This window comes from Sus scrofa, chromosome X, assembly GCF_054392235.1.
Source record: "Sus scrofa isolate SSC_HxYL_T2T_F1_AM1 chromosome X, Sscrofa_HxYL_maternal_Yorkshire_Landrace_v2.0, whole genome shotgun sequence".
In the NCBI taxonomy this organism is placed as follows: domain Eukaryota; kingdom Metazoa; phylum Chordata; class Mammalia; order Artiodactyla; family Suidae; genus Sus; species Sus scrofa.
Window position 1 is genome coordinate 67,561,561 of NC_139401.1, and position 23,350 is coordinate 67,584,910.

The window sequence follows — 23,350 nt, forward strand, 5'->3', positions numbered from 1 at the left end:
TTTCCATACATTAGTGAGTAAATTGGTAGAATCTTTTCCTTGAAGTTTTAAGAGCCTTAAAAAAAAAAAAAAGCCAGACCCTTGACCCTAGCAATAATATTTGGGCATAACGTAAATGCCCCTAAATGGGTGGGGATTAGAGAAATGCTTAGATAAATGATACTTTATCCATACAGTAAAAGTAGTATTTATCTATTAAGTGAGGTTTATACTTTGAATATTATGGGTGATTTTCTTTTTCCTTGTGGGTTTTTTTTTTTTTTTTGTCTTTTTAGGGCTGTACCTGTGGCATGTGGGAGTTCCCAGGCTAGGAGTCAAATTGGAGCTACAGCTGTTGGCCTACACCACAGCCACAGCAATGTGGGATCCAAGCCATGTTTGCGACCTACACCACAGCTCACGCTGGATCCTTAACCCAATGAGTGAGGCCAGGGATCAAACCCGAGTCTTCATGGATACTAGTCTGGGTTTGTTACCGCTGAGCCACAATGGGAACTCTTGTTTTTCTTTTTATCTGAGAAGTAGCATATTATGTAGAAGTTGGAAGAAACACCCTCTTTGAGTAAGACTGCTTGGGTTTCGGAGTTTCCATCATGGCTCAATGGTTAAAGAATCCAACTAAGAATCATGAGGTTGCGGGTTCAATCCCTGGCCTCGCTCAGTGGGTTAAGGATCCGGCGTTGCTGTGAGCTGTGGTGTAGGCTGCAGACGCAGCTCGGATCCCGCGTTGCTGTGGCTCTGGCGTAGGCTTGGCAGCTACAGCTCCAATTCGACCCCTAGCCTGGGAACCTCCATATGCCGTGGGTGTGGCCCTAGAAAAGACAAAAAGACAAAAAAAAAAAAAAAAAAAAAGACTGCTTGGGTTTGAATCCAGGCATTCCCACTTAACAAGCTTTGTGACTTTGGACAAGTTAGTTTCTATGTGCCTTGGTTTTTCCATCTGCAAAATGGAGATAAATGATAGTACTTGCCTTGCAGAGATGTTGTGAGGATTAAAAAATGGTGTTCCATGTGAAGTACTTGTAACAGTTCTTGGTACATAGTAAGCATTCAACAGATGTATGTTAAGCATTTATTTTCAAAATTTTCTCCATTGAACATCATATACAGCTAAGAAAAATGAGTGAAAAATTTGATCCCAGGCATTAGAAAAATTAAGATACATGTCTATCCTGGAGATAACTAAAAAATAATTTAGTGGGGTTTTTTCCTTTTTTGGAACTTTGTTGATTTTATACAATACTTTCCCCCAACATTTTTTTGTTAGGAAAACTTTTCAGTTTTGCAATAAATACTTATATACCTACTGCCTAGATTCCATCACTAATATTTTAGTATACTTTATCACATTTATTCCATTAATTATTTCTGTATCCACTTAGTAATTCATTTCGTTTGAAGACATCAGTATTCTTTTCCCTAGATTCTTCAGAATGGACATTATTTGCTAGAGTTTAATATTTTTTTCTTTTGAGGCAGAATTTATGTACAGTGTAATATTAATTGAGATTTGAGAAATATCTGTATAACCTAGACAAGATAAAGAACATTACAATCACTATAGAAAGCTCCTTCACTCCCCTTCTTCACCAACCCTCAGAGACAACCACTGTTGTGAATTTTTTTTTGGCAACTATTTAGTTTTGCCTTTTTAGAACCTTACACAAAGGGAATCATATAGTATATACTCTGAAGGCTTCTTTCACTCAGGATGATGTTTGTTTTTTTTTTTTTTTTTTTTTTGGAGATTCATTCATGTTGTTGGCTCGTGTTAGTAGTTCATTCCTTTTTCTTGCTAAGTAGTATTTCATTTTATGGATGCACCATAATTTAACCATTCTTTTACTGACATATACAGAACTTAAAAAAGAATGTAAAAGTATTTTTTTTTTTTTTTTGTCTTTTTTGCTATTTCTTGGACCGCTCCCGCGGCATATGGAGGTTCCCAGGCTAGGGGTCTAATCGGAACTGTAGCCAATGGCCTACGCCAGAGCCACAGCAACGTGGGATCCGAGCCGCGTCTGCAACCTACACCACAGCTCACGGCAACGCCAGATCGTTAACCCACTGAGCAAGGGCAGGGACCGAACCCGCAACCTCATGGTTCCTAGTCGGATTCGTTTAACCACTGCGCCACGACGGGAACTCCAGTATTTTTATTTGGTAGATAACATTAATATGGTCATGTTTGCATTGAGGCCAACAGCTTAATTGTTTGTACAGGAATATTTCAGCTTGTGGTTCTAAAGTAGTAATTTTCTCCATGTAAGAAGAGCCTTGTGACAAATGAGATATATATTCAGAGTGGGAATGGAGAGAGAATTTTTTCCCCTTGTTCCCAGAAGAATTGATTGCTGCTTTTCCTGTTTGCGAACAGAATCATACATAGTCTTGGTGACATTAGGAACACTTTTTAAAAATAACTAAAAATAGACAACTCAGTTCATGTATAAGTGGATAATTATGGCGGTAGACATATTACATTTTTTTTCCCCTTGAGTGTTTTTCCTATTTCATTAAAATATTCATAAAATGAATACTTTGTCTTATGTTTGTGCCTTAGCTATTCTAAGTGATGCCTCCATGAACATCTTTGCATGACCAGGTGTGTCTGCATCTCTGATGGTTTGTTTTGAATAGATTTTAAAGTGTCATTGATAGGTCGTTGGGTTATGGACATTTATGGCTCTTCATAGACACATTGTTGAATTGCTTATTAAAAGGGTGAACAGTTTACATTCTAACGAGTAGTACATAAGAATAGACATGTGTCATTGCCAAGTTTTATTTTTTTAAAGGTAGAAATAAGATGAAATAGAGAAAGTGTGGCATCTCTTAGATATACTTCTTTTGGAAAGAACTAAGTTTTATCCGAGGATGTGGAAGTGAACTTGATTATAAGTGTTTAACATTATGTTAGCTGTGACCTTTCCCTTTTTCAGCATTGAGGTAAGGTGGGGGGGACAATCAGAAGAGAAAATGGTGTACATTTGGTCATATACTTTACCACAAAGCTGTATAGGTCTTTTTGGGGGCTAGTTCTGAGTTTCTACTCTGATTTGTAAACTTGGCTCTCTTTTTCTTACCCAGCCTGAAGAAAATTCGTGGCAAAGTCTGGAAGCAGAGAATATCTAGCCCTCTGTTCAACACCAAACAATATACAATGGAACTAGAGCGGCTCTATCTACAGATGTGGGAGCATTATGCAGCTGGCAACAAACCTGATCACATGATTAAGCCTGTTGAAGTCACTGAGTCGGCCTAAATAAAGACTGTGCACAGGAAAATTACCCCTATACCTGAGCCTCAACCTTCTGGGGGAAAGGGAACCTAGATAATGTACTTTTTACTTATCTGTACAGTATCATGTTGCAGATGGGTGACAAATAATGATAATAGAATAGCACAGCCAGACTTGCTTCCTGCATGATAGGGAGAGACACAAGAGATGGGAAACTGCTGTTCCACAAGGAGTCTCCATAGAATTTTGCAGCAACCAGGTGGTGCATAGGTCTGGAAGGTCTGATCTCCCTGGGTCTTCCATGGGATGGTTAGTGTGGAGGGGAGATAGAGATTGTCCAGCCGTTTTGTGATTCCATGGATTGATCGAGTCTTCTGAATTAATTTTTTTCTTTATATTTTGGGTATTAGAGCTTTTAAAAATGTTTGGTTTCAGGTATTTTTATTCATGTGAAGTGTATATGATTCTCTTGAGATAAGGTTTTAAGCTAAAATGTTTCTTGTTTTAGTTTCTGAACTCTACAGATCATTGGGGACTTTGCTGGTGTAGTCTTTTTATAGGTTTTATAAACCACTTGAGCCTATATCAGTCGTTTTAGTGTCTGACATAATATTTGGAGGTATCAGTGCTTTGTTGGTTAGGTGATTATCTTTTTTCTGGTCCATTTCCTTCTTTCCCCCCTCCCCCCACTTTAAAATTTCTCCTGTAACTTGGCTAAAAAACCAAGTTTGATTGAAAATCTCCCAGAGTGTTTCTTTTAAACACATCATCTGGTGCCAAATGAAAATTCTTAGAGGAGTGATTATTAATTATGAAGGGCACAGTTGTGGTACTGTTGTTGATGTTAATAATATAGGTTTTCTGGCCTAGTTTTTGACCTATTTCACCAGTGTTTTACCTTTGACTGCCCCTCTATGCTGCTTCCAAAAATGATAGTGTGTGATAAGATTTTTACCTTCATTTCTAAAGTTTGTTTTTTTTTAAGTGAGTCCTGTTCTTCCTATTTCTTTCAGCAGAAATGAAATCCCAGGTAAGTATAAGTATTCAATATTTGATCAGTAAGTCACAGTTATCTCCAATACATTAAATAACTTTCTTCAAAAAACATGTCATAGGTTAAAAGCTCTGAAGGACCAGCTATGTATATGACTAATTATTTTTCAGATCTTCTAGGGTATTATATATAATAACTGTCTTCTGGACTTGGTCTTGAAGTCTGTACGGATTCAGCCTCAGTAGTATCGAACTGCACTGCTACTTGGTTTGGAGTACAAATTAGACTTTAGCCCTCCTGGAGCATGAGTTCTTGGTATGAAAAACCATAGGAATAAAATTACTGAATTTCAACAAAGGATCGAGGGCTTGAGGCTTAAACAAGCCAACATAAGAATATATGTTTTGTCTTGCTGTACTGCACATAATGCTATCCAGTAACAGATAATTTTTTGTCTGCTAGTAGTATTCTAGATTATGTCTTTCCAAAGCGCTGAGGCAGTGCACCTATTCTGTAGTTGCAGCTGATGCCTGAATGTATCCTAGCTGACAAATTATTGATTAATAAGAACTTGAATTTCTGAAGGATTCTTACTATTAACCAAAATCTGAGCAAGGAGTCTTAAATGTAATTCTTAGCCAGAATTACATGTTAATGAACTGTGTACCTTTTAACAATGTAAATCAAGAAACATCAGTTTAGGGATTTTTTTAATTTATTTTTTACCTGATTAAAATATCAGTTAAAGGTTGCCGGCTTGGTTGCAGATAAACCAACGTTTGAAATTCACAAAACTACTTAATGTGGAATAGGATAATATACTTCCAATGCCCTCAAGGCTGTGATCTTAACAGCCATTTTACATAGCACATCATTCCTCCTATAGGGATGAACCTTTTCCTGGCACGAAAAGTAGCCGCTCTGGTTGAAGCTTTGCTTATTGTAACAGGCTTTTGTTTCCAGGTAACATGTCTGTGGAAGACTTAATTCTGAATAGAGATATAGATATTACTGGAAACTAACTGTTTTTTCTATTATACTCTGCTTTATCAAAAAAGTAAAACATTTAAATTGTGCTACAGAAATTCAGATGTTGTCTTGCGATCTTTAAACAATAAATGAATGATTTGCCCTTAATATGGCTGATGTATTTTTTGTTCTGTTAAATTGAACGTTGGACAGAATAATAAAGTCTTCCAATGATGAAACCTACATTTGAACAGCTCCAAACAACAAAAAGGACCAGATTTCCCTAGTGCAGCTGTGATACTAAGAATTATTTTCTTTTCTCAGCCAAGTGTGGTCAGGTTGGTGTATGATCCATTAAGACTTGACAGTGCCTGAGACTCCCAGCACAGCCACTGGTGCTTGTTCCTGCTTTGCTTGTGCTCTTTCTGGCTTCTTCATCTACCCATGTCGACTCATTCTTTATGTGGACCATTTCGTCCCACTCTGTATGAGAATTGAACTCAGCCACAGGTATGAGGGAGGACCAGAACATCAGGGACCATAGCAGGCTGTTGAGCTGCCTGTTTTCTCAGAGATATAAATGAATATTTTTCCATAAAATTTCAGGTAATTTACCCCCCAAGTTCTGTGGATTGTGACCCTCGAAGCCCTAATGTGGATTAGTGGGGTTTTTTTTTGGAAGATGGAGCAAGAAAGGTGTCCAGTATACTAGGCATAAATAAGTTCTTTCCCTCACCCTCTTCTATTTGTTAGGAATCTGCATTGTTTATTTCCAGTCTCCTTCAGCTTTTCTTGCCCTCAGTCTAAAGAAGTTGCTTATTCGATTCCAATGCTAAACCCACCCTTTACTTGAAGCACATGCCTCTTAATATTAACTATAGCTAATGTTCAGTTTCTTTGCTCAAACCTCTGAGGCACACAGTTATGTGACCTCCATTCTTACGAAAGAGGCTTGTCAAGGTAAACTGGCAAGTTTGTTGTAAGGGATAAAGGGTATGATAAGCCCTTTTTATCCAATTCCCTATCAACTCAGAAAGTACCTTCATATATGTGGGCAATTTGGTGCTTAAGGCTAACTAGTGCTGCTGGAATTTGAATTTCAGTATTCTGTCACTTTCTAGCTGTGTGATCCCTGTAAAGTGAGAGTGCTAACATTGCCTAAAACTTTTTAAAGTGTCAGGATTAAATCCGTGTAAAACTCTTGGAAAAGTGCCTAGCACAAAGTAAACTCAGTGTTATTAACGTTTTAAAATGCAGGGACGTTTAATTTGTATTCCGTTGGCCAGATGCTTAAATTATGAGGTGTATGGTTTTTTGCCAGAGAAACGGGCACAATCTAGAAAGCATTCGCTTCCCCCCATTTGTTTTTCTTGGTGTGTCTGGAGCTGCTGCCAAACAGCTTCAAGTAACTCCTCTTTATCTCCAGAGTTCGGAGGATTCTGGTAGCAAACATCATAGTTCAGTGTTGCCAGGCACTTTTGGGTAGTTGCCTCTTATCTAGGGGTCTGACCCTCCCCCACAGCCCCGTGTCACGGAGTTTGGTGTTTGGAAGGAGGCAAACGGATTTAGACGTTTGGATAATTCAAGCAAAGAATGGGGCTCGCTTATCCAAGTCCTCACAAGGATGAAACTTTGTTGAGGATTTGGCTCGGTTTTTTCCTGTCACCCAAACATTAATTTAGGGCTCTCCAAACTCTAGAGACAGGCTTGGGGCCCAGCCCTCTGCGTGAAATGGCGTTTTCGGGACAAATAAGCGACACCCCGTGGAAGTAATCGACTTCATTCCGGAAGCGCTGTGAGGCGCTAAGTTTGAGTTCAGAGCCGTGCAGTTTGAATCACACTGTGATAGGTGGGTACAGAGAGGGCGGGAATACGTCAGTTCCCACCTCCCGCCTAGCTGGGCTGGGCGCTATAAAAGGGCTCATGCTTGGCATCCCTCACAATTGCTCCGGACCTTGCACACCTTACACTCCCAGTAGGAGGCGATCGGTGATCCGCAGGGCCAGAGGCGGCAGAAGTAGGTAGGTGAAGGGAGGGTACTGAAGCAGGAGCAGTCTTGAAGCTCATCCTAGTTGAGCAGATTTAATTAGTCAGGACCACCATAAGCCTTGGACACTGACTTGCTATATGAAACTTGAGACTGAGATTTTGACAAAATATTTTGCCTGTTTCCACTTCAAGCTTTTAGAGGAAGGAATTTGTGTGTGTGTGTCTCTGCGTGTATATTATATTAGTGATATTAACTCCACTAAAGCAAAAATGGGGACTGGGGCCGGGTATAAATATCAGTTGGGGCCTGAGGGAGTAGAGGCCTAGGAAGTGGTGTGCACTTTTGAGGGGGCGGTTGTCTAGGCCTGAGTGGTGGAAAGCTGACTGGCTGATAGAGGTTGGAGTAGGGTATGGAAATAGGGGCAGATGGAGGGTGGGTGGGTGGGGGGTCGACGCCTGAACAGCTAGGGGAGAGAGGTGGGTGGAGAAGTCAAGGCCTGATTGGTGCAAGGCTGGCTGGGGATGCTGGGAGGTGAGGTGGGGAGGAGAGGTCTAGGCCTGTTGGTGTGAGACCTTCTGGGGAGAGGAGGGGGTTGGGGGTGGAGGGAGTGGAGGAGTCGAGGCCTGATTGGCGCCAGACTGATAGGGGGTGGCGGGAGGTGAGATGGGGGAGGGGTCTAGGCCTGTTGGTGAAAGATGTCCTGAGGAGAGGAGGGGGAAAGGGGGGGTAGTTGGTAGGGGGAAATGGAGTTGAGGTTTGATCCCGTCCAAGACTGACTAGAGGTGGTGACAGGTGAGATAGTGAGGGACCTAGGCCTGATAGTGCAAGACTAGCTCCAGGCAGGAGTCTAGGCCTGTCGAGGTAAGATCTGAGGTAAAATCTCCCGAGGAGAGGAGGGGAGAGGAGGCGGGAGCAAGGGGGCGGAGGCTTGGGGCGGGGTAAGTGGGGGTGTCGAGGCCTGATTGGTGCAAGACTGGCTGGAGGGAGGAGGGGTCTAGGCTTGATTGGTGCAAAACTAGGGGTGGAAGGGGAAGAGGAGGGAGGGGGGAGAGGGGGAAGGGAAGGGAGGGGGGAGAAGGTGTATGATGTTGAGTGGAGGGTTCCAGCCCTGATAGGTTAAGACTGGCTGGGGCAGAAGGTGAGAATAGGACGATGGAGGTGTTGGGGGAGAGTGACCTGATCCCCAGTGGGAATGGGAGGATGTGAGGGATAGTGTGGGGTGGTGTGGTCTGGTCTGTGTAAGACTGGCTATAAGCAGGAGTAGGGAAGTGGAGGAGGGTAGAGGGGTGGAAGCCTGATAGATGGAAGACTTCCTTGGGGCGTGAGGTGGAAGTAGGAGGAATGAAGATGTGGGAAGAGGGGAGGGCAGGGTGTGATGTGAGGAGCGTTGTGGGCAAAAGACTGAGTAATGCCTGCTGAAGCCTTGCAATGGGGAGAAAGTTTATCTGGGGGCTAATGAATGAATGAATGAATGTCCTCCTTGCACATCTCTTATAACAGGTAGTGCTTGAGGTGGCTGCAAAGAACCTTGGTGGGGCAAGGTAGGAGAGGGGTACCACCCTTGTCTCTAGTTTTCTCCATCGAGGAAAGATTGGTAACAAACAAATTTAAATACTTCTCATTTCATAGAGCAGAGTTTTGGCTTTAAATTACGGTGAAGAATCTGCTCAAAGGTAAATGCACAATGTAGAAATGTCTAATTGGTTCCAGTTTTCTTTAAAAAGTTTAGCCTTGTCCTGACTACAGACATGGACATATCCGAAGCAGAGGCTGGCCATTCGAAGATCCAGGATGATGATTGGTGAGATTTGAAAAATTCTGTTTTCTCTTAGCTTAGTCCTACTCTGTTGGCAAAAGGATTTTCTCAAAATTATGTTTATTTCATTTAGAGTCTACTTGGTTAGTCATAAAATGAGAATTGTGAAAAGGGATCTTGGAATCGTAGGAGTCCAGTCTCCTATCCACAACATGAATCCAGCTCTTTTCATGGCCAGGAGTGTACAACAACAGAATGCATTGTTGAATATGTGTAATTTTAGAATTTTTTTTTTTTTTTTTTTTTTTAGGGCTGCATTTGGGAGTTCCCAGGCTAGGGGTCGAATTGGCTGCCGGCCTACACCACAGCTCATGGCATGCTGGACCCTTAACTCACTGTACCACGAGGGAACGTCCTAAAAAAATTTTTTGGTAATACCCAGAGTTGGCAAATTTGTAGGTAAATTTCATACAGTCATGGGGGGTACTATGAATTGTTGCAATGTTTCTGGAGGGCAACCTGGCAATATCAAAATTTTAAATGCCCACATCCTTTGACCCAGGAATTTCACTACCAGGACTTTTTCTTTCACTTTTAGAACTGTTTTAATTTCTGTTTGCATATACTCACATATACGTAAGTGCATAAATGTGGTTGTGTCACACCTGCTGTTTTTGTAGGTCACTCTTATTTTCTCTTGACTCCTTTCCCCCTTCTCCCATGTCTCTTCTTCCTGTAACTCATGCTCATTGGATCATATACAGTCATATGCAGGCTGTTTTTTGGTCTTTGTTCAGTTCTGTGGGTGAAGGACATATCACAAGGATGTACATTGTAGTATTGTTTGTAATAGCAGATGTTCAGAAGGAATTTAAATATACCCAAGGGTATAATTGAATAAATTATGATTCTTCCAAAAATGTGATAAGAGCTATATGTACTGATAATGGAAATACTAAGATGTATAAAGTCAAAAACTGCAAGCTGTGAGTTCCCATCATGACTCAGCGGAAATGAATCTGTCTACCATCCATGAGGACGCAGGTTCGATCCCTGGCCTCACTCCGTGGGTTAAGAATCCGGCACTGCCGTGAGCTGTGGTGTAGGTCGCAGACTCGGCTTGGATCTGGCGTTGCTGCTGTAGCTGTGGTGTAGGCTGGCAGCTATAGCTCTGATTCTACCCCTAGCCTGGGAACCTCCATATGCCGCAGGTTCGGACCTAAAACAAACAAAAAAACCAAAACTGCAAGCTGCAGAACAACCCAAATATTTATAAGAAAAAAAGCTTTGTGTATCTGACTTGTGCTGATATGTGCTTATGCTTAAGAATTTTCTAGAAGAATAAATAAGAAACATCATCTATCTCGAGATTGGGACTGTTGGAAGAACAGGGACAAAGTGTTCTTTACTCCTATTTTCAGTGTGTTTTTATCAGTCACAAAACTATCTGGTAAACATTATTTCATGATAGTCATTAAAATGGGGGGATTAGCAAAAGAATGTAGCAAATATTTGGAAAATGTACATCTTAAGTAATAAATGCTAATTAAAAAATCATTTACCTCTTAAATTAGCAAATATTAAATATTTAATCCTATTATAGTAATACTCCTGACATTGTAAACAGACCTTTGGAAACAATTAATCAGATGTACCAAGGGCAAATTGGTAAATTGCTGTAAATTGTAAAAGATGTAAATTGGTCATACTTTCAATTGAATAATTCGACTTCTGGGAGTCAATCAGTCCTAGAAAAATCCAATTTATGAAAGTAAATGCCCAAAGATACTAGTTGTGGCATTCACCTAAAGAATCAAAGTAATGTGTGTGTGACCAAAAATGCACAAGGTAAAGTCTGGGCTCTCACCATGGCCCTCAGTTACTTGCCCCAAATAGGGAGTGCCCAGGGCACAGGGTTGGCATTAGTTCTCTCAAGAAGTAAGCAGACATATTCTGGCTTATTAGCCCCTTGCAAAGTTGGCTAACAGGAGTTACTTCTCTAGCATTTGATGAAGAACTGAGAAACCTGAATTCCTGAAGCTACAGATGCAAAGACCAGATGCTGGACTTCTGGTTGGAGACTGCCCTTGAGGGTGGGCAATGACCTTCCAGTCTCTCTACCCACCCTTGCTGCAAGTCAGGACCATTATGTTCTAAGATCTGGGCCTTGTATATTCATTAATGCAGATGATATTGTTAGTTGTTTGTTTTTACTTTGGGCTGACCCTGTACCTCAAACCTTCACATAGATGGGCACGTATACATAATTAATTTTTCAGGTGGAGAAAAATATTACTAGTTTTTAAAGGCAGAAAAATCCTTTAAAAACAAGATTCTATGGGGATATGTATGAGTGGGAGGGTGGAAAATAATAAAAGGGGTCCTGGGAACCACTTTTTGAGATTCATTCCTTTATTCAACAAATTTTTTTTTGTTTGTTTTTTTGCCTTTTCTAGGGCTGCTCCCGTGGCACATGGAGGCTCCCAGGCTAAGGGTCTAATCGGAACTGTAGCCGCTGGGCCCACGCCAGAGCCACAGCAACTCGGGATCCTAGCCACGTCTGCGACCTACACCACAGCTCATGGCAACGCCATATCCTTAACCCACTGAGCAAGGCCAGGGATCGAACGCGCAACCTCATGGTTCCTAGTCGGATTCGTTAACCACTGAGCCATGACAGGAAGTCCAACGAATATTTGTTGAGTACTTACTTTGTACTAAACAATATGAAGCAGATACACTTCCAAATCCTTGCCTAACTTACTGCTTGGGATGGGAGATAGAAGCATATAAATAGGCGGTAACAGTATAATGTAATAAATGCTCTGTTGGGGGAGAAGTACATGATCCTATAGGATTTTATTTTCACAATAACCCTATGAAATAAATGGGTCTTTTACAACTGAGGCCCAAGAGTTTGATTTACAGAAATCTAGGTGAGAAGTGATGGAGGTTTAGAGTAGGGTAGTGATAGTGAAGTTGGAGAGATTCAGATGAATATAGAATATATTCATAGGTTCAATTCAGAGACTTTCCCCTCATGTTTTAACATTTCTGAGATTGAGATGAATCATATGTTTGATAGCATGTCAGCATTTGGTAGTGTTTTTCCTTTTCTTAGAGGTACATATGATAAGGTCTTAGATTAGAAGAAAAACACTCTAGAATTAGAGCCAACAGGTCTTGCTGATGGATTGGGTGTGAGAGGTGAGAGAAAGAGCAAAATCAAGGGTAACTCCTAAATTTGTGGTTTGTGTTACTGGTTGGATGGTGGTGCCACTGACTAAGACTGTAAAAGGGTAGGATGGAGGGGGAAAATCAAGAGATTATATTGGTGGGAGTTCCCCTTGTGGCTCAGCAGGTTACAAACCCAGCTAGTATCCGTCAGGACATGGGTTCGATCCCTGGCCTTGCTCAGTGGGTTAGGGATCCAGTGTTACCACGTGGTGTAGGTCGCAGATGCGACCTGGATCCTGCATTGCTGTGGCTATGGCGTAGGCCAGTGGCTGTAGCTCTGCTTCGACTTCTAGCCTGGGAACCTCCATATGCCTCAGGTGCGGCCCTAAACACACACAGCACACATATACACATGAGAAAGATCTATGTTAACCATGTTATGTTTTAAGTACCTAGTTAATGTCCAAAATGTCACATAGATAGTTGGAGTTCAGTGGAGAGTTCAAGGCTAGAAATATAAAATTGGGGGACGTGGGGTCTAGGGATAGTAGAATGAATGACCCAGGAGAGAGGGGACACTAATGCAGCACACCATGGAAGCTGGTGCAAATAAGTTCCTTGAGGGTAGTGGGGGATAAGATCTAAAGTATAAGGGAGGGTGTGGCCCGAGATAGTGGTGGGGACTTTGTGTTCCATGTTAAGGCAGAGAGCTGAATGTACTTACAGATAGGTCTGTAGATTTGTTGGTGGGAGGGTGAGGGAGTTCTGGTCTGATTGCCTCTATTTTCCCAGTGATTTATGAGACAAGGTCAGTAAGAGAGCGAAGGAGGCTTTGGCATTTTGAAGGCAGAAGTGCTACTGAAATACATAATGCAAGGGGTGGGGCACTGGTTTTCCCTGAGCAAGTGAAATCCAATTAGTACATTCTGATGCCCACAGACTAGTCTTTTTTAGCCCAATATTCTTTGTTTTTTTGTTATTACTACCACAAATGTGGCATGCCGAAATCCCGTATTTTAAAAATTACCCTGTTAGGAGTTCCTGTTGTGGCTCAGTGATTAATGAATCTGACTAGCATCCATGAGGACACAGGTTTGATCCCTGGCCTTGCTCAATGGGTTAAGGATCCAGCATTGCCGTGAGCCATGGAGTAGGTTGCAGATGCGGCTCAGATCCTGTGTTGCTGTGGCTGTGGTGTAGGAGGGCAACTACAGTTCCGATTAGACACCTAGCCTGGGAACCTCAATATACCGTGGGCGTGGCCCTAAAAAGAAAAAAAAATTACCCTATTAGACTTAGTTTAAAATAATCAGGTCCAAAAAGCAAATGGGTCAATTAGCGGACTGGCTATTGTGGATGCTCAATAAATGGTGAATCAGTGAATGAATGAACCCTGGATGTACCCATAATATTTAGTTAGCACATGTTTATTAAGTTTCAAATATTACCAAAAGAGGAGCTCCTGCTGTGGTGCAACGGGATCCACAGCCTCTTGGGAGTTCTGGAATGTGGGTTCAATCCCCGGCCTGGCACAGTGGCTTAAGGATCCTGTGTTGCCACAGCTGTGGCTTAGTTCGCTCTAAGATCTTGTGGCTATGGCTCAGGTCTGATCCCTGGCCTGGGAGCTCCATATTGCATCGGGGCAACCAAAAAAAAAAAAAAAAAAAAAAAATTTAACCAGAAGAATACAGGCCCAGGTAAAAATAAGCAACACAGAAGCAGTTAAAAGTGTGAAAGTCAGCCAGCCTACTCTCACACATACACTCTTTCCCATTCTTTCTCGAGAGAATAGTTAATAAATTGGTATTCTTCTATGTCTTTTTTTGTAGTCATATAAAAAGTGTCCAAAATCTTAATGGCTTATGGCTTCAGTGTTAAAGGGGAGATCTTTGGGTACTTTAAAGTTTTTGAGGGTTTTTGTTTGCTATATCTTCCAAGCTTTCTGTTGTGATTTCTTAGGCCTTTGATGATAAGAGTTCTGGTTAAGCCAACTGACTTTTCCTAGGTGCATATATTTTCTACTAACACTGACATGAGGCTTGAAACACTTTCTAGAGACTTGTACTCCTGGTTGTAAATTTTACTTGGAAAAGGTATCTAAAATCTGCCTCTATTTTGACCACCTAATTCTTCCTTATTGCTGTCCTTGGACTTTTTCACTTTCCTGTGTGTTACTAGCCAACCTGGGGTTTGATATTTTCTCTTTAGGGATTAGAGTGGGATTCTCTGTTGTGTCATGTTTCCGATCCCTAATTTCTTTTGCCTGACCTCTTTAAAAATTGTATGTGTGTGTGTGCAACACAAAAGTATGTAAAAAGATGAAGTATAAGCTACATTTTAGTTTGCATATAGTGCTATATATTGAAAATAGTTTTCAAGATAACCAAGATCATATTTTGATCCATACCTAGGAAACCAAGAGATTTCTTTTTTGATTAAAAGAAAAACCTTGGAGCCTACTACTGAATAAATCCAGTATCCAGTGATCAGTAAATGAATAGGAAATTTAATCAAGGGGGTGAGCTGACATATGTCTTGAAAGACTGTCTATAAAAGACTGTATAGGGGTTCCCGTCGTGGCTCAGTGGTTAACGAATCTGACTAGGAACCATGAGGTTGCGGGTTTGATTCCTGACCTCCCTCAGTGGGTTAAGGATCTGGCCTTGCCGTGAGCTGTAGTGTAGGTCGCAGACACGGCTTGGATCTGGCATTGCTGTGGTTGTGGTGTAGGCCGGCAGCTGTAGCTCCGATTCAACCAGTAGCCTGGGAACCTCCATATGCCTCGGGTGCGGCCCTAGAAAAGGCAAAAAAAAAAAAAAAAAGACTGTATATAATCAGTCCAGTAATCAACCTCAAGGCCAAAATAAAAGTCCAGGAGTTCCCGTCATGGCTCAGTAGAAAAGAACCCAACTAGTATCTATGAGGATGAGGGTTCAATCCCTGGCCTCGCTTAGTGGGTTAAGGATCTGGCGTTGCTGTGGCTGTGGTGTAGGCCAGCAGCTACAGCTCCAATTCAACCTGTAGCCTGGGAGCCTTCATATGCCATGCCTGTGGCCCTAGAGAGACAACAAAACAAAATAAAAGTCCACAAGAAGTGGTTAATGCTAACTTTTTGTAGGTAAAACCATATAAATATTACGGAAAACTTTGTCAATGTGTAAAACCATATAAATATATGCCCAGCTTATAGCTATTAGGCCCACTTTCTTCAGCACTTTTGTTTCCTCTGTTAGCTGTATGTCACAATCATTCGGGATAAGATTACCTATGAATGGGTCCTAGAATGGAGCCTGGCTTCAACGCTGAAGTGATGCTTACTGCAGTATGACTTTGCTGAGCTGGATTTTGGATCCCTCTAAATCATCATGAATGGCTAATAATGGGATGTCCAGTCAGCTGCTGTCCGGTGAGCTGAAGGATCCCCAGCTGGAATGTGCTTTGGGGTCACCTCAGATAGTAAAGCTGTCCTTCAGTATCCATGGGGGATTGCTTTCAGGACCCACCTAGGGTACCAAAATCCTCAGATGCTCAAGCCTCATATACAAGGTGGTGTAGTATTTGCGTATAACCTACGCACATCCTCCTGTATACCTTATATCATCTCTAGACGACATATGATACCTAGTACAATGTAAACACTATGTAAACGGGTGCCATTGCATTGCAAATTCAGCTTTTGCTTTTTGGAACTGGCTGGTATTTTTTTTTTCCCCCTCAAATATTTTCAATCTGAGGTTGGTTGAATCAGCAGATGCTGAACCCGTGGATACAGAGGGCCAACTGTACTGTGAAGTTCTAAACAACAGGCCAAGCAGGAAGATGAGTGCAAGGGCCTCTGGCAAATTGTGAGGCAGAGAAGCAAGGGGCCCAACACCGTGGTTCAGTACAGAAAGCACTTGCAGTTTTGAAATCACGCTTTGTTTGCTCCCCAAGAAACATACTTCAGCATTTGTCTGTTTACCTAAAGAGCAATCCATAAGTAGACCCTCTTCAAGCTGTAAAACCCCAAAAGATGCCCCCCTTGCTCTTTTGTCCCGATTTTTTTTTTGGGTCTTTTTTCTTTTTAGGGTTGCACCTGCAGCATATAGAAGTTCCAAGGCTACAGGTCAAATCAGAGCTGTAGCTGCCGGCCTCCAACACAGCCACAGCAACTCGGGATCGGAGCCGTGTCTGCGACCTACACCACAGCTTACCGCCACGCCGGATCCTTAAACCACTGAGTGAGGCCAGGGACTGAACCTGCATCCTCATGGTTACTAGTTGGGTTTGTTAACCACTGAGCCATGACAGGCATTCCCGTCCTTCTGATTTTTAAGTGTAATCTCTGCATCCTCAGGTTGTTTCCCCTGTGGTCCCATTCTCAGAATTCACTTTCCTGTCTTAAAATTGAAATCTATCACTTGGCAGAAAACTGATAGTTAATGATACTCAACTGACATTCTTCTCTTGTCTTCTTTGTGTAGTAGAGGATAAGCAGCTTGTGGCTTCTAATTTTTCTTCCCCTCCCCTATTGTGATCTTTATTTCAGAAGCCCTTAAAACTTTTTTGCATGTCAGAAACTCTGATTGGTGGTTCTCTTCATTTGAGATTTTTTTTTTTTCTTTTTAGGGCTGCACTTGCACTATGTGGAAGTTCCCAGGCTAGGCGTCGAATCAGAGCTGCAGCTGCTGGCCTATACCACAGCCACAGCAACACCAGGTCCGAAGCACATCTGAGACCTATGCTTTGGTTTATGGCCAATACCAGATCCTTAACTTAGGCAAAGGATCGAACCTGCATTCTCACGGACACTATACTCACTGAGCCACAATGGGAACTCCTCATTTGAGATTTTTGACGTTTGATTACTTATGATGTTAGTAGCCTTCCTTTAAAACAGAATGTATTTTGTTTTGCAGTTACATTCTCACTGTGGACTCAAGCAGTGATGAAGAACTTGACTGCTGTAAGTAGAGTCCACTCAAAGCAGTAATTTAGAGTATAACTTAGCTGTGTCTTTGTAGAGATGACTGAAATGTGATTTGGGACATTGGGTATAAGCTGTCCTAGGTTTGTCTCCTCTAGGGCTCTCTCTAGATTGGTGAAATGAAGTTTATTCCCCTCCTGTAAGGAGCAGAGGAAGTTCTTTGTGTGCTTCCTTTCCAATTTGCTTCCTTTCCTTTGTTCATTCTGTCTCCTTATTTTTATTTCCTCTGTCTCTCGTGGGAGATGTAACAGTCCACCTTAAATTTTAACCAGCTCTGATATATGGACTTCGGTTTTGGGAAGTTAAAGACATGGGTAACCAGGTTTTATTATTCTCCAGATGCTTTCTGATGCCCTCTTTTCTTTCTCTGATTTAGTTGTGTCTGGCATGAACATGCAGACAGGGAACATCAGGTGAGTAGGAGAATTAGTGAAATTTGACTTTTTTTTTTTTCTTTATAGGGCTGCACCTGTGGCATATGGAAGTTCCCAGGCTAGGGGTTGAATTGGAGATGTGACTGTCACAGCCTAGCAATGTGGGATCTGAGCTGCGTCTGCAACCTACACCACAGCTCGTGGCAACACCAGATCCTTAACCCACCGAGCGAGACCAGAGATCAAACCCAAATCCTCGAGGATACTAGTTGGATTCGTTTCTGCTGCACCACAGCAGGAACTCCCAAATTTGACTTTTTTGAATGAACGATGTTCTGGGTAAGAAGATTTCAGAATAAACATCACATTTCTGTGTGAATACTATGTTCAAGGTCATAGTGGATGTTTGATTTCACAAACCAAGTTCAAAATATTAGACTCCTTATCCCTGGTCCATTATCTAATTGGTCAGTTACTTCTTCAGAATGTTTCTCTGAACCAAACCTTAGCCGGGACTGAACCCATGCCACAGTAGCAACCTGAGCCACAGCAGTGACAATACCAGCTCCTTAACTCACTGGGTCACCAGGGAACTCCAGCAAGAACTTTTTTTCAGTGGGCTCCTCACCTTGATTTCTTCCTCCTCTGATCCAATCTGTATTCCACTTCCAAATTAATCTCCCGAGGCACTGCTTTGACTATATTGATTCTCTCTTCAACTTGTTTATCATACAAAAATCAAACTGTTAAGCCCAGTAGTTAAAGTCCTCTGTGATCTGGCCCTAACCTATCCATCAGCATTATTTATTACTTTTCCTACTTAGGAGTCCTTTGCTCTAGCCAGAGTGAGACAAAGGGGTGTTGTCCAGGTGCCAAACTATAGGAGGTGCTAAAAAAAAATTACTGTTATAAATCTGAAATAACTGGCTTCCACATCAACTCCTTGAATTACTGTAGAAATGTGATTTGGTCATTCCTGTTCCCCCCACTAAGGCAAAATCATGCTGTCAAGTGGGGAAAATGTTTTTCTAGCTAGCTCTGATTTATCTCTGTTGATTTTTGCAACATGCAAGCCACCAAGCCTGACACCCATGTGTGAAAATGATTTAAAGTCAGCATTGCAGTCAGCTAAAATTCTAGAACTGAATAATGTATTATATAAAGCTATTTATTGAAGATAATCAGTTTTGCTCTTTATGCTTTTTGTTTGTATGTTTTGCTTTTTAGGGCCGCACCGTGGCATATGGAGGTTCCCAGGCTAGGTGTCTAATTGGAGCTGTAGCTGCCAGCCTACGCCACAGCCACAGCAATGCAGGATCCGAGCCTCGTCTGCAACCTACACCACAACTCATGGCAACCCTGGATCCTTAACCCACTGAGCAAGGCTAGGGATTGAACCCACAACCTCATGGTTCCTAGTCAGATTTGTTTCTGCTGTGCCAAAATGGGAACTCTGTTATTTATACTTTTAAAGTTAGGCTTATTGAGGTATGATTTATATACAGAAAAATTCACCCTTTTTAGATATATAGTGTGATGAATTTTGACAAACATACATGGTAGTGTAATCATCACCACAATCAAAAATGCAGAATATTTCTGTCATTATCATTTACTTTTTTTTTGTCTTTTGTATTTTTAGGGCTGCACCCACAGCATATGAAGGTTCCCAGGCTAGGGGTCGAATCGGAGTTGTAGCTGCTGGCCTATGCCACAGCCATAGCAATGTGGGATCTGAGCCATGTCTGCAACCTACACCGCAGCTCCTGGCAACCCTGGATCCTTAACTCACTGAGCAAGGCCAGGGATCAAACCCAAGTACTCATATATACTAGTCGGGTTTATTGACCACTGAACCACGATGGGAATTCCTCATTTACATTTTAAATAGCATATCATGGATCCTTAGAATATTCTGGTTTATAATGTTATACCTTCTAGATTCCTTGTATTTTATTTTAATTTTTTTGAGACCACACCCATGATATATGGCAGTTCCCAGGCCAGGGACTGAATCCCAGCTGCAGCTGCAACCTATGCTGCAGTTGTGGCAATGCCAGATCCTTTAACCCACTGTGCTGGGCCAGGGATTGAACCTGTGACTCCGCAGTGATCAGAGCTGCTTCAGTTGGATTCTTAACCCACTGTGCCACAGCAGGAACTCCTTAATTTTTTTATTTTTAAATTTTATTTTTTATTGAAGTATAGTTGATTTACAATGTTGTGTTAGTTTCAGGTGTACAGCACAATGATTCCGTTATACACACATACACATTTATGTATATATATTGTTTTTCAGATTGTTTTCCCTTATAGCTTATTATAAAATATTGAGAATAATTCCCTGTGTTATATAGAGTTCTTGTTTGATAATAAATTTAAAAGTATCCACTTTTGGAGTTCCTATCGTTGCTCAGTGGAAACAAATCTGACTAGTATTCATGAGGATGCAGTTTCGATCCCTGGCCTCGCTTAGTGGGTTAAAGATCCAGTGTTTCTATGAGCTGTGGTGTAGGTAGGTCACAGACATGGCTCAGATCTGGCATTGCTGTGGCTGTTGCATGGGATGGCAACTACAGCTCTGATTTGACCCCTAGCCTGGGAACTTTCATATGCTGTGGGTGTGGCTCTAAAAAGACCAAAAAAAAAAAAAAAGTATCCACTTTTTAAGAAGAAAAGTTGGTTTCTTCCTGCCTCCATTAGATAAATGTTGAACAAATATGTAAAGAAAATCCATTTCAAGGGGTCTGCCAGGAGTGCCCACAGATCTTGGTCCATTCCCACAGGGCTTCTATATGTGAGATGTTATAGGAAGGGTGGATTTGGGGAGGAGGGTGGTGTGTTCAGCTTTGGGTATGCTGAAACTGAGGGGCCTACCTGCAGGGCTGATACTCAAAACATTTAACAACCAATAGATACAGACACAGACAGATTAGTCAGGATGGCTGCCTGATAGGTTGGAACAGACACCATCAATAAATATTTGGTGAGGCTGTGGCTGTGCAGGCTATCCAGGGAGGCAGTTGACACTGTGGATATAGAAGTCGGAAGCAAAGTTGGGCTGGTAGATGGATAATGTTTACCCAGTCCTTAGTAATTGCCTGGATTGGCATGAAAGGGCTGTGGACAAAGCCCAGGAAGCAGTGGAGAAGAGAAGTAAGTGAGAAGGAGTGGGTAAAAGGGTGAGGAGAACCAAAACCAACTAGTGACCCAGAAATCATGAAAAGAGAGAATTTGGAGTTCCCTTGTGGCTCAGTGGGTTAAAGGTCTGGTATTGTCACTGCAGCACCTTGGGTTGGTGCTGTGGCGTGAGTTCAGTCCCTGGCCCAGGAACTTCCACATGCTATGGGCATGGCCAGAAAATAAAACCAAATTTTAAGGATGGAGTGAATGGTCAACAGGAGAGCAAAGGCCCATCAACTTGGCAGCTTCAACAGTGATGGATATGATAGAAATGGATGAATGGATTTGTGTCTGTGACAGGTGCAGACAAGCCCTCTAGCAATGTTTTAAGTCGTTTTCTCTCTCATCATAAAGGTATATCAGCGTTATCGTACACCACTTGGGAAATAGGGAAAGGTGGCGAATGTCAACCTTTTGGAACCTCTGACCCAAATACCTATGTCAGCTAAGAACCAGGACCCCAGATGTGTGATCACCCCCTGGCATCCTGGATGGCGTAGGGGTACTGCCAAATCAGACTCCTGCCAGAGCAGTCTGTCAATTAGAGAGGGTGGTATTGGCTTTGGGCTGCAAAGAGCAGTGCCCAGAAGAAACCTCCCTGCCGAGGCTGCCTCTTTGCATCTGTGGCCCTCTACCCTTCTCAGGCAGTGGGATTTCAACGTGGCTAAAGAGAAATGGCAATTAATTAGACTTCTCCCTAATCAATCCCTCCGCCCCCAAACTATTTGAACACATACCCTCAGCCCATTTTACTCTCAGTACTTGACAGATTCCTCCTTCTGAAAAGATTGAGACAGATGGAAAGATTTAGGGGAAAGATGGAAAATCAGGAATAATGATTGAGTAGTTCCAGAGAAGGGGAACAGAGTCACTTCAGGGAAACAAATCAACAAATCATCTCAAGGTGATCAATGCAGAGTTCCCTAGTTGCACAGAGGGTTAAGGATTTGGTATTGTTACTGATGGAGCTCAGGTTGCAGCTGTGGTACGGGTCCCTGCCCCAGGGAACTTTTACATGCTGTGGGTGCAGCACCCCTGGCCAAAAAATAAAAATAAAATTAAAAAAAAACCTCCCAAGGTGATCAATGCTCAATGGAAAAAAAGGAGGTAGAAAATGCCATGAAAAGAATATTTCATTCATGCTTGTCTTTCATTTCTCCCTGTCTTGTCACTCAGCTACATTGTGATCGACTCAGACTCTGATGATGATGAATACTTCCCTGAGAAAAAAAGAGCTAAGATATCTGAAATAAGTAGTGAAGGCAAGTATACTACTAACTTAGATAAGTGGATGAGCAGTGCAGCCTCACCATGCTCAGTCAGCAAGCATTCTATTCTGAATCATTTCATAGTGAGTGCCACCGTTTTCTCCTCCCATGTGCTGGATGTGGACACGGCTGGTTTCCCCACACCCCCTGGCCAGTTTCCTAACACAGCAGTAACTGTTCTTGCTGCCTTAGATCCTGGGCATCCCCTCAGTAGAGTTCTTACCTAGCCAGCATTGCATCACGGGAGCAGAGGGAGGGAAGTCAAGAACTCAGCCTGAGCACCATGAAGGTTGCTCTGTTCCTCCACCGTCAGCTCTATTCCTCCTCCTCTGAGTGCGGGGATGACAAAGATGAGGAAGGTGGAGTAAGAGGCAGGGGCTCGTTCTTTCCAGCCTGATGGAGATGTGATGCTTGCGGGCCAGCTGGCAGTGACTTCTCAAAGGAATCCTTGCTTTCTCCATCTTGCTGTTTATCTTTGCCTTTTGCTACCCCCTTTGTATTTTCTAGAGAGTCCTGTATTTCTTAGAGCCTGTTTCCTGTAGCAGGTCCTTGACTCTTTGGATTCAGAGGCTGTCTTCCCCTTTCGGGAGGCGTGCAGTTTTACTCGCAGTTCAGAACCTGCTCAGTGAGTGTGAGATGTAGGAAGACTAGGAGCTCCTTAAGCCTCAGGGATAATATTTTTATCGATCCTTGTTTGCTTAGTACTCGGTGTAGGGCGTGATGCACAGGTAAAACTACTCCCTTAAAAATACTGGCTACCTCTTTGATAACTACCCCAGAGCTACCATTGGCCAGACTCTCCTAGTTAACCTGGGCTATCAGAGCAGAGAAAGGAGAGGTGGCTGGGAACCCTAATTTCCTACTGTTCTACCCCCTGTCCCCTCTAATTTCTTTTTTCCTTCCTCCGAGTGGATTGCCTGAGCAGGACATAGGGCCAGGTACAGAGGAGGGGGTGTGACATGACAAGCAGAGGCGGCTCCAAGGGAGGTGGCTGAGTGACAGAGTCAGAAGCCAGTTGATCCCCATAGGCAACCAGTTGCTGACTCCCTGAATCAGAAGATCCATAGTCTTTTGAGGATGAACATTCAACTAAGGCTGCTCTTACCTCTCTGACCGGTGGCATCCATCCCAGTAATGGGCTGAAGCTGCAACGGGATTGCCTTTGTAGGTTTCTTTATTGTTCTCCATGTGCCACTTCTTTTGTTATGGTAATGAATTTAGGTAATTTTACAGAAGAAAAAGGCCCAAGGAGCTTTAACACATACTTCCAACCTCACATTTAACTTTTGTCAATGTATAGTCATTTTTTAATAGATCGTAAGCAGATGTCCCTACTTTTTATATATTTATGTTTTATTGAAGTAGAGTCGATTACAATATTGTTAGTTTCAAGTGTACAGCAAAGGGATTTGGTGTATATGTATGTGTATAT

The 23,350-nt window shown here is 42.3% G+C and overlaps 2 protein-coding genes across 7 annotated transcripts in view; both read left to right on the forward strand.

Annotated features, from left to right (window-relative positions):
* OGT (O-linked N-acetylglucosamine (GlcNAc) transferase) overlaps positions 1–5,372 on the forward strand; it is a 37,385-nt gene extending 32,013 nt beyond the window's left edge. For 4 of the 5 annotated variants that reach the window (XR_014834597.1, XR_014834596.1, XM_005673712.4 and 1 more), the window contains one exon: positions 3,091–5,372. Coding sequence is in view for 3 of the 5 variants with exons in the window: in XM_005673712.4 (XP_005673769.1) it covers positions 3,091–3,265 (175 nt within the window). In the remaining 2 variants the exon portion in view is untranslated. 5 annotated transcript variants of the gene reach the window in all.
* Positions 5,373–7,145: 1,773 nt separating this feature from the next.
* Positions 7,146–23,350, forward strand: part of GCNA (germ cell nuclear acidic peptidase) — a 29,264-nt gene continuing 13,059 nt past the window's right edge. Inside the window, exons 1-5 of one of the 2 annotated variants that reach the window (XM_085008425.1) lie at positions 7,146–7,225; positions 8,919–8,995; positions 17,026–17,072; positions 17,470–17,506; positions 21,827–21,912. In XM_085008425.1, the coding sequence (XP_084864551.1) occupies positions 8,943–8,995; positions 17,026–17,072; positions 17,470–17,506; positions 21,827–21,912 (223 nt within the window). In that variant the 5' untranslated portion in view covers positions 7,146–7,225; positions 8,919–8,942. Of the gene's footprint in view, positions 7,226–8,825; positions 8,996–17,025; positions 17,073–17,469; positions 17,507–21,826; positions 21,913–23,350 lie in introns of those variants that run through there. The other variant, XM_021080277.2, reaches the window with a different exon arrangement.